Raw genomic sequence first — 15,421 nt, forward strand, 5'->3', positions numbered from 1 at the left:
GTCACTTCCCATGAATGCATACTTTGTAAATTACAACAACAACAACAACAACAAAAAAAAAAAAAAAACCACAAAACAAAACAAACAAAAAAAACCCCAAAAAACTCCATTATCAGGCATTCAAAAATTCCAACAGAAACCCCCCATTTCCAGAATTTGGTTATATGATCAAAATACATATGCTAGAGCATATGAAACCAACCTTTCAAATGAAACAAATTCACAATTCTGAAAAGGGAAAAAAAACCCAATGAAACAAAAACCTATAGCAGGAAAAATAAATTTCTACATATGTGGTACTATCCCCTGATGGTACAACACAGTAAAATGAACCATTACCCATATACACATAGAAATTTGCATGTAATATGATGGGGAAGAGGCTTCCTTTTCCCATCTTCCACACCACAGAAATGACTGGATGTACTACAAAGGCTGGCACTGTCCTATGAAATGTAGGCTATTTGCCATTGCTGAGTGCAGGTTATCAGTGATGAAGGACTCATGCACCGATCCAGCATGGTTCATCTTACATTCTATAATATTAACTGTGATAGCAAAACCATTTTGCATTGCTCTGACACCGGGTCTATGTTCACTACTGAGCAAAATATGGTTTTCAAACGTCCTGATACAAGCCAGGATAGGATTAATTTTGCAGTACTTAGAAGGGAGCATGGCTAGGACCCAGAAGTTATTCTACACCACCTCGCATCATTGCTGGGGGTGGGGTGGAGGGATTCTCTTCCAGGGAAAATAGGGTCCCTTTCAGTCAAGCAGTGTGGAGGAGGAAGTTGTCAAGTGGTTGGATGTTGTCTATTGTCGAGGGGTTTCCGCATGAATCCTTCATTTCTTGCACCCTCTGCCATTAGTATTGTTGCTTTTACTGTTAGTTTTCTTATCTCATTGCTGTTTCCAGTAAATTGTTCTTATCTCAACCCTTGGTCTTTGCCTTTTGGGTCCCCAGTTCTCCTCTCCATCCCACCACAGAGCGAGAGCTGGGAGGGATGGGGAGGGAGGGAGCGAGCAGCACATGGTTTGGAGAGTCGCAATGGGAACACTAAATTGGGGAGTACCATTCCTAAACCACGACAGACTTTTTTGGCCCCCAGTGTGGAGCACGAAGGGTTGGGATAGCAACAGATCTGTGCAGAGCAGGTTGGAAACAAACTTGATCTAAGTATTTGTTGTATTAGGTACAGAGCTACTGAACACAATGTTGCTTGGTCTGTTTATATGCTTGTGGCACCTAACCCTGTACATATTCTCAAATGAGCTGCTCACGATGGTTTTTTTTCCGAGCAGGAAGCAGGATCAGGATTGCTTTGTTGCTATACTGTGTGATATCAGCTTATGATATGATAACATCAAAGGCAATAAGGGTCATTTGGGATGTGTATTCGATGTTGCTCTTCTGCCCTTATCTCAGGTGCTACCTCTGGGAGTTTGTTAGTAATTGTACCCAGTCTGAGGGGGGCACAGGGGAGGATGATTTTCCCCAGCTTTTCACCCCTTTTTCCTCCTTCAGGCCTGTTACAACAGCTTTTGAGAATTTTCAATTCCCTTTGGATGTTAAGGAAAGCATATTCTTGTTGCTATGTCTGCCAAGTCCCCTCAGTGTGGTCCACACCATGTTTACTTAAGGAAGAGATTTCTAGGAAGGTCATTCAGAGATCCTCCCTAAGAGTTGATAGTCATGAGCGGCATGGAATGTGGGAGAAAATGGGCTAGTTTTGGGGGAAATTATCTGTTTCCAACTATAAGCCCCTGATAAAGTGATAGAATATTTGCAAGGAGAATACCGTGGCAACTCCAGAGAGGAGGAACTTTCTGAAATGTATTGGGCCCTGGCTACTCTTTACTGGACACAGTTCAATACTAGACAGCACCCTCACGAGGAGGACAAGGAAAGCAGATCAACAGGCATTGTGGCCACCCAAACTACAGCTGAACAACGGGAAGCTTGCAGGCTCTTTCTCTGTTAAGAGGAGAGATAAACAGATGCTACAGGCCTGTGTGTTGGAGAGGACCTGGGGATGGAGGTCAGTGAAGATAAAAAGCCTTGAAGAGAACAGGAAGAGTGTCTTTCTGAGGCAGACTCTCTTCTATTTGGGAGCAAGCGCTCCAGAGAGAGGGTACACATCACCTGGTAAACAATGGTTCTACTTGCATGACCATGGAGAGGACATGAGGAAGTGCGATGGAAAACCCACCTCTACCGTAGCAGCATGGATACATGAATTTAGAGGAAGAACAACCACCTCAAGAAATTCTTCAAGGGTAAATGCCACTCCAGTTTCCAGAGGGCAAGTCCTCAGACAGAATAGGAGACCTGATGCTACTTCCGATTCTCTTGAAGGGACGTCCAGTTCATATTAACAAGAAGTGAGCAATGAGTACTATTACCAGAACTTGAGGGGCCCTGCCTCCAGCCAGGAGGGACAATCAGATCTATTGGACTGTGTGGATCCAATGGCCTGGCACATCAGAACCACAAGAGTGTAAGGCTTTAGTTGACATCGGCGCACAATGTATCCTGATGCCATCAAGATATATAGGGGCAGAATCCATCTCTACTTCTGGGGTGACAAGGGGATCACAACAGCTGACTGTACTGGAAGCTAAAGTGAGCTTGACTGGGAATGAAAGGCAAAAACACCCCATTGTGACTGGTTGTGATGGACTGAATTGTTGTTAGTGTCTTAAACATTGTCAAAATCATAGAAAGCCTTTTTGTCAAACTGCAAAGAAGCAACTGCCTGTCTGCAACCACTGAAGCACCCCCCTCCCAAACATGCTTCCTGACTGGAATTTGGACTATGATGGGAGCTTCAGATAAGACTACTGTCTAATTTTCTCAGGTCTGAGGAGAAGTAAACAAGGCTCAGCAGGTGGTGGAGGATAAGGGTTTTGGGTGTGTGATTGCAAAATCTCTCCACACCAAACCAAAGGAATAATCCCCAACTACCCCTCAGAAGACCATGTACACACAGGACATTCACATGAGAGGCAGCTGAGAAGGGGTCATAAACCATTAAAGACCCCAGACTCATTCCTGATGCCTTCCACCACCAGTGGTAACCTTATGCCACTGCATGTGATCCAAGTGATGAAACAAATCCAGAGCCTGTCACAAGAGACTGCAGAGCTTTTCCCCTATCGGGGTGGTGCCTGGACATCCCCTGAATGCTGTGTGGGACCCTCACCACCAAGAAGACCAGAAGAATGGAATGCTGCTGGGTCCACAGAGTGGACATTTTCTATTTTAATCTCTGTCACTCTCTTTCTTACACTCCCCCACCCCTTTTTCTATTTCTGTCTATCTCTCTGTCTCACATCTACTGTTAAATAAAATCCACACTATTGACTTTGGCATATGGTCTCATTTGCACCTTAATTTGGGCAAAGACGTTTCTAATAATTTTAATAACTAGATCATAACATTGGCCCAGGGGCCCTGTGCATCCTTGGCACAGATAACATCAGGAGAGAGCATTCCAAGGACCCAAAAGAGCATTTTTGGGCTCTTGGGATAGCTACTGTGTAGACAGAGGAAATCAGACAGCTGAATACCTTGCCTGGTCTCTCAAAGGACCCTTCTGCTGTGGGACTGCTGAGGGGTAAAGAACAGTTACTGATGGCCATCGCAACGGTGCACCATCAGCAACACCGCACCAACCAAGACACCACGACCCCCATCCGTGAGATGATTCGTGAACTGGAGAGCCAGAGAGTGGTCAGCAAGACTTGCTCAGCCTTTAGTAGTCCTATATGGCCCGTGAGTAAGTCCAGTGGAGAATGGAGACTGACAGTGGTCTATCATGGCCTGAACAAAGTCACACCACCACTGAGCGCTGCTGTACCAGACATGCTGGAACTTCAATACAAACTGGAGCAAAGTGGTGCCACCATCAGTATTGCTAATGTGGTTTTCCCCATTCCTTTAGCAGTAGGCTGCAGGCCACTATTTGCTTTCACCTGGAGGGGTGTCCAGTACACCTCGAACTGACTGCCCCAGTGGGGGAAACTCAGCCCTACTATTTGCTGTGTTGACTGATCCCTACTGCACTGGAAAAGGCTTCAGAACATTTGCAATACATTGATGACATCACCGCGTGGGGCAAAACAGCAGAGGAAGTTTTTGAGAAGGGGGAGAAGATAATCCAAATTCTCCTGAAGGTTGGTTTTGCCATAAAGTAAAGTAAGGTTAAGGGACCTGCCCAGGAAATTAAGTTTTTAGGAGTAAAATGGCAAGATGGACATTGCCAGAATCCAATGGATGTGGTCAACAAAATAGCAGCTATGTTCCCACAAACCAGCAAGAAGGAAACACAGGCTTTCCTAGGTGCCATGGGTTTTTGGAGGATGCATATTCCAGAGAAGTCAGATTGTAAACCCTCTCTATCATGTGACATGGAAGAAAAATGATTTTAAGTGGGGTCCTGAACAATAAGCTTTTGAACAAATTATACAGGAGATCACCCATGCAGTAGCCCTTGCAGGATGGGCAAGATGTGAAAAACGCACTCTACACTGCAGCCAGGAGAATGGTCCCTCCTGGAGTCTCTGGCAAAATGTACTTGGGGTGACTCCTGGGGTTCTGGAGTTAGAATACAAAGGACCCAAGATCTCTTACACCCCAACTGAAAAAGAGATACTGGCAGCTTCTGAAGGGGTTTGAGCTGCTTCAGAAGTAACTGGAAGCAAAGCACAGCTCTCCTGGTGCCCTGACTGCCAGTGCTGGGCTGGATGTTCAAAGGGAAAGTCCCTTCCACACGTCATGCCACTGATGCTACGTGGAGTAAGTGAGTCACATGAGCTTGAACAGGAAACTCCAATTGCCCACGGATCTTGGAAGTCATCATGAACTGGCCCGAAGGTGAAAATTTGGGACTATCATGATCATCAGAGGAGGAGAAGGTGACATATGCTCATATGAGGAGGCCTCACCATATAATCAGCTACCAGAAATTGAAAAGAGATACACTCCCTTCACTGATGGTTCCTGTTGTATTGTAGGGCAACATCAAAAATGGAAAGCTGCTGAAGGGAGTTCTTTATGGCAAGTTGCAGAAGCTACTAAGGGATAAGGTGGATCAAGTCAGGTTGCAGAGATGACAGCTGTCCAGTTGGCTGTAGATATCTCTGAATGAGAGAAATGGTCAGCATTCTACCTCTACACTGACTAGTGGATGGTTGCAAATGCTCTGTGAGGTGGCTAGACCAATGGAAAAAGACCAATCAGCAGCACAGAGGTAACCCATCTGGGCTGCTGAAGTGCAGCGAGACATCTCTGCCTGCATAGAAAAGTTGGCTGTGAAAGTCCATTGTGTAGATGCACATGTACCCAAGAGTCAGGCTACTGAAGAGCATCATAACAACAGAGAAGCAGATTCAGGTAGATCTGGACTGGCAACATAAGGATGAGTTATTTCAGGCTTGGTGAGCCCATGACACCTGAGGTCATCAGGGAAGAGATGCAACATACAGATGGGTTCGTAATCCAGGGGTAGGCTTAACCATGGACACCATCACCCAAGTTATCCATAACTGTGAAATGTGCTGCAATCAAGCAGGTCAAGAGAGTAAAGCCCCTGTGGTATGGGGGATGATGGCTGAAGTGTAAGGCCTGGCAGATCGATTACATCACACTGCCACAAACCCACCAAGGCAAGCACTACATGATCAAAATGGCAGAAGCAATCACTGCATCCTGTGCCTTATGCCACTGTCTGTAACACCATCTTGGGCCCTGAAAAGCAAGTTCTCTAGCAACATGGCACCCCAGAGAGAACTGAGTTGGGCAATGGGACTAATTTCAAAAATAGCCTTATAGATACCTTGGCCAAAGAGCACAGCATTGAGTGGGTAATTCATATTCCCTACTGTGCACCAGCATCTGGGAAAGCTGAATGGTACAAAGGACTGTTAAAAACCACACTGAAAGCAATTGGCAGTGGGACCTTTAAATACTGGGATACACATTTAATGAAGGTCGTCTTCGTTAGGTTAGTTAACAATACCAATCAAGCTGGCCCTGCCCAACCAAAACCTCCATGTACTGTAGAAGGGGATGATAAACTCCCCATGGTGCATATGAGAAATGCATTAGAGAAGACAGTTTGGATTAGTACTGTCTCAAGCAAAGGCAAATGTATCCATGGGGTTGTTTTTGCTCAAGGACCTGGGTGCACTTGGTTGATAATGCAGAGGGATGAGGAAACATGATCTGTACCTCAAGGGAATTTGATTTCTGGGTGAGAACAGTCTGTAATGTTGAACTGTGCAGAATTAGTTGCTGAATGACACTGCCACTGTATGCCATAATTAGCATGGACAATGAGGATGGACTGCTCCAGATACACCAGTCATGAGCTCCTAATGCAGCTTGCAACCAGCCAAGAGCACACCAGCCCTCCTGCCCTGGGAGACATCTAGGATGGATGGAACCCACAGTCATGGACTAAATGATGTCAACAGACATCTTGGAGGGACAGCCATTGACTCTGGAAAGGATACCTGTGCTTGTGTATATGTGTCTATCAATCTATCTGTCTATCTACCTATCTATCCATCTATATGTATATAGTTGGAAGGTGTAGGATTTCGGCATGTCATAGATGGTATAGAATAAGGGATGAATAATTTCCTGGTTCCAGCCAGGAGATGGTTAATTTTTGCAGTACTTAGAAAGGGGCATGGCTAGGACCCAGAAGTTATTCTACACCACCTCACATCATTGCCAGGAGCAGGGAGAAGCAATTCTCTTCCAGGGAGAACAGAGTCCCTTCCAGTCAAGAAGCATGGTAGAGGGAGAGGTCAGATATCGTTTGTTGTCAAGGGATTTCCATGTGAATCCTTCATTTCTTACACCCTCTGTCATTAGTATTGTTGCTGTTACAGTTCATTTTCTTATCTCGATGCTGTTTCCAGTAAACTGTTCATATCTCAACCTGTGATCTTTACCTTTTGTGCCTCTAATTCTCCTCTCCAGCCCACCACACAGGAGGGGGACTGAGTGAGCAGCTCATGATTTGGAGAGTCTCAGTGGGAGCACTAAACTGGGAAGTACCATTACTAAACCACAATATCAAATTACAACTATGAGGTTCGGGGTGGTAAGCAAAGAAATTATTTTAATAACCCGGCCTAGACAACAAGCACAAAGGTAAGGTGGTTCATTGGTACCTTCTGGATCAGAGTTGAAGAGAGAAACCAATGCCAAAGCAGTATGTAAAGCTTCTATTTCAATGAAGCCCCTCAAAGAAGTGCAAGTAAAAGGCATAATTTAAGCTTGTAATTATTTGAAGAGAATAGACAAAGAAGAGAAAGATGGGTTGCAGTAAGATGAATGTAAGGAAGGAACAAAAAAGAGAAGGAGGGATGCACATATTGGTGCAGATTTTTTCTCCGGACCCAGAAACTGCCTCAGACACCATCTAATTTTACAAGATAAGTTACATGCATGCCCACATTCAAGAGGGCAAGAGTGAAACCTTGATGGCAATGCTACGATTCTGGCTGAAGAGCTTCATTTTCCCCTTCCCATACCTGAAAGCCTTGAATCCTTGCCAAATACTCCAGTTGTTTTGAAGGCTGCACTGTAGAACAGGGGGAAGCAGGAGATACTCCTTTTAGACCTATGGCTTCAGCAGTTGGGGACGTTCCATTCATGAGAAGTTCCCTGGCAATCGTAGCCGTGCTATTTGTTGTAGGAGATATGCTGAAGAAAGAGCTGGAAGTCTGGCTCATTTCTTTGGACGACAAATAGCTTACAGTGGTACCAGGGGCTGATTTGTTGCGGCTTGCTTCCATCTCTTGATAAACGTCAGGAGAGAGATGGAGTATTCCCTTTGGTGCTGAAAACAAAACCAAAGATCATTCTTATTACTCTAGAATGGGTTTGACACATATACAATTTTCATTAACATATTTTACAGTGAAAAACAAGTAAGAATTTAGAAGCAGTACCTTTTTTTTCACAGTAACTGTAAATGAAATGGCATAATTTATTTAGAAACAAAGCAGATCTGAATTGCCTCTCTTTTTCCTCTTCCCCAACTCCTTTTAAAAAAGTACAAACCTGGATTTTAAAACTGTGGCTAGCACAGAATACACAACATGAACAAAAAATGTTTGGACACCTACAAACCATGAGGAACAGATGCTGCTTCAAAATAGTAGCACAATCACTATTAACCTACATTTTTCTACCTCCTTTCTGATAAAGTAATTTAGGTCGTTTTTTCACAAATAATTGAAACTACTTTGTATGAGCACCATTGCCACCAAATTCATTTGGTTTTCTCTCCCACCTACAGCTGCTGTTTGTACTCTCCCGCTGCTCTGTTGCTTATGCCAGGATCAGCACCTATAGGATCATGTAGGGATGTTCATGAGAACGAGCTGTTGGAGGCAGAAGAAAGGCAGAGTGGTTTCTTTCGGTAGCAGCTCTGCCTGATGTGCTGGCCTAAAGTGTTTGCTGAATTACAAAGGTAGCCTGTGGTTAAAAAACTTTCAAGTTGCCCTGCAACCACATTGTTAACTGTGCTAATGACTCTGATGTGACTGACTGCTCTGCAGTGAAGACGAATTTATTTATTTATTTAGCTGTATATAAGGCATCCAATAGTTTGCAAATAGCTATTTGCCTTTGAGAATGTTTAAACTGAAAAAGAAAAGGATATGTGAGCCATCATTACTATCAACAGGAATTACAGTAAACATTAAAAAGAGCTAAATTCATTTATGTGAATTACTTTTAAATATTTCCAGTGATATGTAAATTAGGGAAAATGTGTCTACATTTCAAAATTTTGAGGATATTTTTAGAAAATATCTCAACCTTAAACTTGCTTGGAAACAGAAGTACATAGTTGATCAGTTTTGCTGATATTCCTGTGTGTGGAAATGTGTAGAATTAAGTATGATGTTTGCTAGTTTTCTGATATAATGAAGCATTTGTTGGAAACACAACTAACCAGTTAGCTGATACAAGAGGAAGACCTTTTTCTTACTATTAATACATCATAAACCAAGCTTGAAATGTGTAATTTCTTATTAAGAACATACTTTAATCTTCTAGCATATATCTGAAAATAACATGAGTGAACCTGAGCCATATGGCATTTCATTCTAGGCATAATAAAACCTGTTTGTTACCTGATTTAGTAATCCCAAGAGAAATCAAAGGGTTCAATGGTTAATTCACTTGCTGCACATATTAAATTAATTTCAGAACGTAGAATAAATTCAAAGAAGAAAAGGAATTTAATTTCCAGTACCTAGAAAGGATTCCTCTAATAGTAGTAGCACAAGTAGTACTTTTAAATAAAATGTCTACCACAAGGAAAAGACTCAAAAAACATTACCCATAATTAATGCCTTCATTTTCAACTATATAGTGAAAATGGAAGTTCCTCACTGCCAACTCAGCAACTGCTTACAGGTGAATCTTTTAATTGATTTACTTGCACATTTGGCTTTTCAATTCATATTGCTTTCAAAAATCTGGAACTTCTGCTTACACCATTCACAAAGACATATCTGTTATTCACCCAATTGCTCTCCCCACCTACCTTCCTAGGGCTGGGGAGTTTGGTTGGACCCTGAACTCTAAGAGTGTTTTACCCAGTCTAGAACTGGCTCCAAAGCCAGGACACTGAACTCCAGAACTGAATTCTAGAGCTAAACACAAATTAAACCAATTGTACTCAGAAAGATGGAGGACAGGATCCCTAAAATTTCTTTTTCTCCATCTGGCACAATTTAGAATATAATATTATAGATAAACAACTGTGTAAATACACAGCATAATTTTATGGCACATAATCACTATATGATAAGAGAGATTATATACTCTTTTTCTGAGGCTACAGCCTCCAAGGCCCACCCCTGCTCATATGTTAGCTTACAAAACCAAACAGCAACAATAATACTGAGTGGCAGAAGTTCACCACCTCCTAAGAACTGCCCACTGTAAATCCGATTTCCCACAAATATTTCAGAAACAGAAATGAAAACTGAACAAAAGATAAAAGTCTACTTGTTTAGAAATAACACGATATTAGCCCCCTCCCAATCAATTTTAGAAAAACATAGTACAATATTAACTTCAAAAAAGTTTAAAGAAGTTTAAAATCAAGTCCAGTGCTGCAGATGTCTGTTCCATTGATGTAATATTACTTAAAACAAACATTTTACATGCTTTCTCAGCCATTTCACTGTTTTTACATGATCCACCCAAATATCTAACTGCTGTCTGGAACAATGGTTTGGAATACTTCCAGATTACTAAGCTTTCTAAATGTTAAAATAACTAATATGCAGCATATGATGAATAAAAAGATATTGAGCCGAGTATAGCAAATGCTCCTAAAGTACTGACTTTAATGGTGATGTTAAATTAATAATAGTACTTTTACACTTTGCAACACCTTACTGCTAAAGACTTCAAAGTGCTTTACAAGCAATAATTAATTCAAATCATACATTGGCTCTGAGAGGCAGATATTATATTAACATCATTGATTATCTCTGGAAACAAAGTAATGTAATATTCTAGACATTACATTAATATAGTTGCAGGATATTAACTTTTTATATTCAGGGCCTATGTTTCATGAAGCTTCTTACAAACTTGTTTTAAAAAGCCAACAAAAACTTGGTCTCTTTGAAAACTTCTATCAAACATATATTAATTGTAATTAATTTTGTATTTCTAATATATTACTGAGGAATTTTTAACTATCAATCCTCATTGTTACCTGCTTACTTCAACTCAGTTGTATTGTAGGAGAGTGTATAAATATATTTAGTTGCAGTAGTAAAGTTATCACACGACAAGGAGTACTACAACAACAACAGAGGATTAAGTGCAAGAACAAAAGAACTCTTCAGAAATTATCTTAATGAGTCTCTAACAATCAGTTGATTAAAAAACATGGGAGAAAGAAATACTATCCTCTAACACCTTTATGCATTGCAGGAGAACATCTCCAGGTGAGTGTTTTCATACTCTCGTCAGTTTTCAGCAAAAAAAAGAAACTGGACTTTTCTGTCCACTAAATATTTATCCCAAACTAACTTCACCATATTCCAAAGGTAGAATCGTAATTCCTAGGAGTCACAGAATCTATAACAGACCAACAACATTGTACCTTCTGCTGGACATTAACTTAGAGGTAGATTCATGAAACATGTTAAAATAATTTCCATTTATATTATTTAAACCTGTGGGCAAATGTGCTACAAAAATACACAGGCTAGCTATGCAATGTAATTAGTAACATTTGAAAAGCATGTCCTATTCATTGTTGGCCCTAATTGTTAGCAGTCTCTCACAATCTTCTGAAGTCTATGAAAACACACCAAAGACCTCTCTTACCTAAGAATAAATTTCTTCATCTTCCATTATCTACTTTTGCTATCAGTACTAGATAACTGCAAAACAGTTTAGACTCCAAGGCAAATGTATGATTAACATACAAAATGGCTCAACTATCTTTCATAAGCCTTCCCCTGGAAATGTAATCTCAGTGCTTTGCACCTTTTTTCATATCAGCCATAGAGGTGGTCTCCAAAAGTTCTGTTTGAGTGGTGTTATTTTTATCCCCTATCCTTTCCCTGTTTTCCCTTGGCTGGGAAAACAGAGGGACCTTTCAACAAAAGGGTCCTCCATTGTCTGGAATTCATGGAAAACAAAACTAATTATGAGAGGAACTTTCTACATGGGGAATGGGGTGAGGAAGGAGAACTGACAATATTACCCAATGAGCCTCAATGTAATAAGACTCTGCAAAAAAATGGAATTTGCTGATATGAGGACAGTGACAAGTTACCCCACCATGGTGGGCTGCTAAATTAAGAAAAGTTCAGAGTGATAACAGCATTGCCTGCATGCTCACAGGTATTAGTGTCTACACGGGGACCACTGGTGACCCATTTACAATTTTCTGTTTCTGTGAAGAAGATCAGAAAACATCAGAGCTTGAGATTTCATTTCTCCATTCAGCTCCACAAGACGGCCTATAGAATCAGGCTTGTGTTGTCAATCTGCACATACATATATACGTTTGCAATAATTTTCTTTTTTCTACTTGATCAAGGACCACAGGAATACGTTTCTTCTGCCTTCACTCAACAACTTGTCCTGGTTCAAGGTCACTCATTGACTTTTCATGTTTATGAACACTAGGTATACTTGGTCTAAATCACAACTTTATTCTTTCTTGGAGAATACAATTTTCTCCCTAGGCTCTTGCTTATCCTATAGGAAAGGCATACATGTTCATGCATCAGAAGCAGTGTCAGCTGGTGTGTGACTTCCCTGGACACTGCTGAAGTGCACATGTTCCTCCCTGCACTACCATCGAGTGATATAGGGCACCAGCATGAAGGAGTGTTTTCATGTCTTGTGTAATGATGGAGAGTAAACCATGATACAATTCTGTATGTGACACGCTCATAAATTAGGTTTAGCACCCTGGTATTTAAAATAACCCTTCACTGGATGAAGAAAAGACTGTTCATAAAGAAATAATCAGTATTTTTGGAACTCAATAAAATACTCAATGGATAATCATCAAAAAGTTCTTTCAGATCATGCTATTTGTCTTCACATTGAATAAAGCCTTCTTACAACGTGCTACTTAAAGTACAGGGTAAAGTCTTGTAGTAAGGCAAACAGAAGGAAAGTTTAGAACCAGATCTCATCCTGACTTCACAATTTTGTAAGTTAAAATGGACAAGAACTTAAGAGGCATGGAGAAAACTCATATGCATTAATTACTCCCTAGAACTGACAGGTTCTCAACATGCCCTAGAATATGGTCCATTACAAATCCACTAAAAGCAAAAGAGAGAATTTACAAAACCAAGTAACTACTTCAATAACAAGACTGAAAAATGTAAATATTATAATAAAAAGATATTATCATTTTATAATTCACTCACTCTAAAAGTCTATTTATATACTGGAATATTTTCAGATTTTATTACCTCAATAGGAACTCAGAAAAGGTCAGTCAAACAATTGAATAGGCAAATAGTATGGCCATTACGTTCTCAGCGACTGTCTACGCACAATCTTGGCTTGAAATACCAGATGCAATCATTACCTACTTAACATAGCTATCCGTGGTATTTCTAAGTCACCAGCTACTCCAATATTCAGACATAAAAAATGTTTTGTCATTACACGATGTCATTCAATCAAAAGATATTTTCTACATGACTCTAAGCAAACCAATGTTATATAAAGCCACTCATTAAAATACTAGTTTATTTAACCTTAAAATAACCATGACACTGAAGTAAATACCATTTAGTTCTCCATGAATTCAGGTCTTGATATCTTTAATTTCACTGGACTATCTTCTGTACAGCCAAAACAGAAATTGCATTATTGAAGAAGACTTAAATTGTATAAATTTCTGCAACACTTGGCATTTAATTCTTGTGAGGAAAGTGTTTTGAATTCTCCCACAGCTTTCCTCCTGCTTGGAAACATAAGATTTTGGTAAAAGTAAAACCTAGTGTTTGCAGTGGGCAATTTCTACAGGATATTCTATGAAATTTATACCAATAGACAGATGAAACATCTACACCGCAATTTTACATAGTAATTTCTGCATCACACTTTTCCAACAATATGTCAGTGTACCACTTAACCAAAGACTAAGACGAAGCAGGTTCAGAAAAGAACCAATCTAAATGCAGAAGGAGGGACAGTATTCTTATCAGTAAAGAGGATCAGCAAATTTGGAGCAGGAGCAAATTAAATTAATGAGCTGGCAGATCAAGCTGCTTGTAAAAGCTGCAAGCAAATGATGTTTGTGGGGATGAAGCAATTAGGAGAGTGCCTCAGTGCAACTGGAGGTGACCTGTGCAGGCAAGACTACTATTCATTAACCGATTAGGAGGGGAATGGGAATGGTGATGATGATGAAAACAAAGGCATGACCCACACCAAGAAGAGATGAAAGAATGAGCAAGTCTACTAGACAAGGACAGAGAGGTTGCTGAAGCTAAGAAGGTCAAGGGGGCCATCAACAAGCACAGCATAGGTATGAGTGAAGATGAAATCAGAGGAGGAGAAAGCGGTGGGGGAGTGGAAGTCATAGGGACAAGATGTTTGATGTAAAGGAAAGGGGATGGAAGAGAGAGTGGAGAATTAAGTCTTGGTTTTGACAGCAATAAAATCTCAGTTCAGGCAACTCAATTTTTCAAGGACATTGTTATCCTAGACTAAGGGTGAGGTACATGGTGGGTTCCAGGTTGGGGGGAAGGGCATAGGAAAAAGAGAAAATACTTCAGAAAAGTGTAAGTATTTAGAGGAACATTGTATTGAGGTGAATTATGTGATCCTGCTGATGTCAGCTGAAGACAGAAAACCAAATGCAGATAATTTGAAAAATTACATAATTAAATTTGAGAGTTAACATCAAAAAAGAGCTCTGCATTTCTACTTCACATGCAGATTTTTTCAAAGGAATAGGCTAGAAGCCTTGAGTAAATGTAATTCTTATTGGAATTTTATGGGAATGGGAAAACAAAAAGATAAATTATCTGAAATTATCTCCACCCACAGAGATGGTTATCTACTGTCATGGTGTCATGTTCCCTTTTTATACATTTTATACATCAAAAGCTTAATGGTTAAGCAGCCTCCTAGAAAGCTGCCTCGAGTTCCTTCTCAGCCTGTGGGCATCCAAACCACAAGCCGCACAGCACGAGTGTCGGTTCCTTACATATGCAGAATCTATACTACTCAAGAACCAGGCAGCAGGTTGTTTGCAACACTTTTTCTTTAATCTGCATCTAAAATATGCAGAATATCTGTAAACCAGACAGAGAACACCAGAATACACATCTGCATCTTCATTCACAAGAGTTTTAATCAACAGACAAATTACAGAGTCATGATTCCTTTAGATCACTCCTTCCCTGTGGATTTCTTTTTTAACAGCATGTGATTTTTCCTTTTTTGTCTGCAAATCATATTAGATACAAGTCTCCCAAAGGTGGCTGCCATTATCCCGATTACTCTGCACCCCATTAGTACTCTCCTTCTTCTAAAAAGAAGGAAACAGATAAATCTAAGTCTCCTAATGTTTTGGCCACATGCTTAAAACACTAGACACTTTATAAATACACACTGTGCTCTAAACTCAGTAAAGAAAGGCTCTCTGAACATACAAAACTTGCAGGACTTCAAATACTTAACTGAGCATCTCAAAAGGGGAAACATGGGAAAAGGAGGAGGACCACCACAGTTGTCATCTTACACTCCAGAGTTGTGCCCAAATCCCACTCACACACAAAAATGCTAATTTGGCTCATCATTAGTTCTCAAAACAGGAAGTAAAAAAACGCACATTCCCCATTTTGTTAATATGAGGTGGTTTTTAACATTAGGTGT

General features: G+C 40.5%; 1 protein-coding gene and 1 long non-coding RNA gene across 4 annotated transcripts in view; both read right to left on the reverse strand.

The window, feature by feature from the left end:
• Positions 1 to 15,421, reverse strand: part of STAU2 (staufen double-stranded RNA binding protein 2) — a 171,275-nt gene that overhangs the window by 77,850 nt on the left and 78,004 nt on the right. For all 3 annotated transcript variants that reach the window (XM_027892287.1, XM_027892286.1, XM_027892288.1), the window contains one exon: positions 7,552 to 7,859. In XM_027892287.1, coding sequence (XP_027748088.1) covers positions 7,552 to 7,859 — 308 coding nt within the window. The remainder of the gene's footprint in view (positions 1 to 7,551; positions 7,860 to 15,421) is intronic.
• On the reverse strand, positions 660 to 7,545 carry LOC114061631. The gene is made up of 2 exons (XR_003572165.1): positions 6,954 to 7,545; positions 660 to 940 (listed from the first exon to the last, which is right to left on the reverse strand). It is a non-coding gene; the product is annotated as an uncharacterized LOC114061631 (long non-coding RNA).

This window comes from Empidonax traillii, unplaced genomic scaffold (genome assembly GCF_003031625.1).
Source record: "Empidonax traillii isolate 1590-97213 ecotype Southwest subspecies unplaced genomic scaffold, ASM303162v1 scaffold344:size748272, whole genome shotgun sequence".
NCBI lineage: Eukaryota > Metazoa > Chordata > Aves > Passeriformes > Tyrannidae > Empidonax > Empidonax traillii.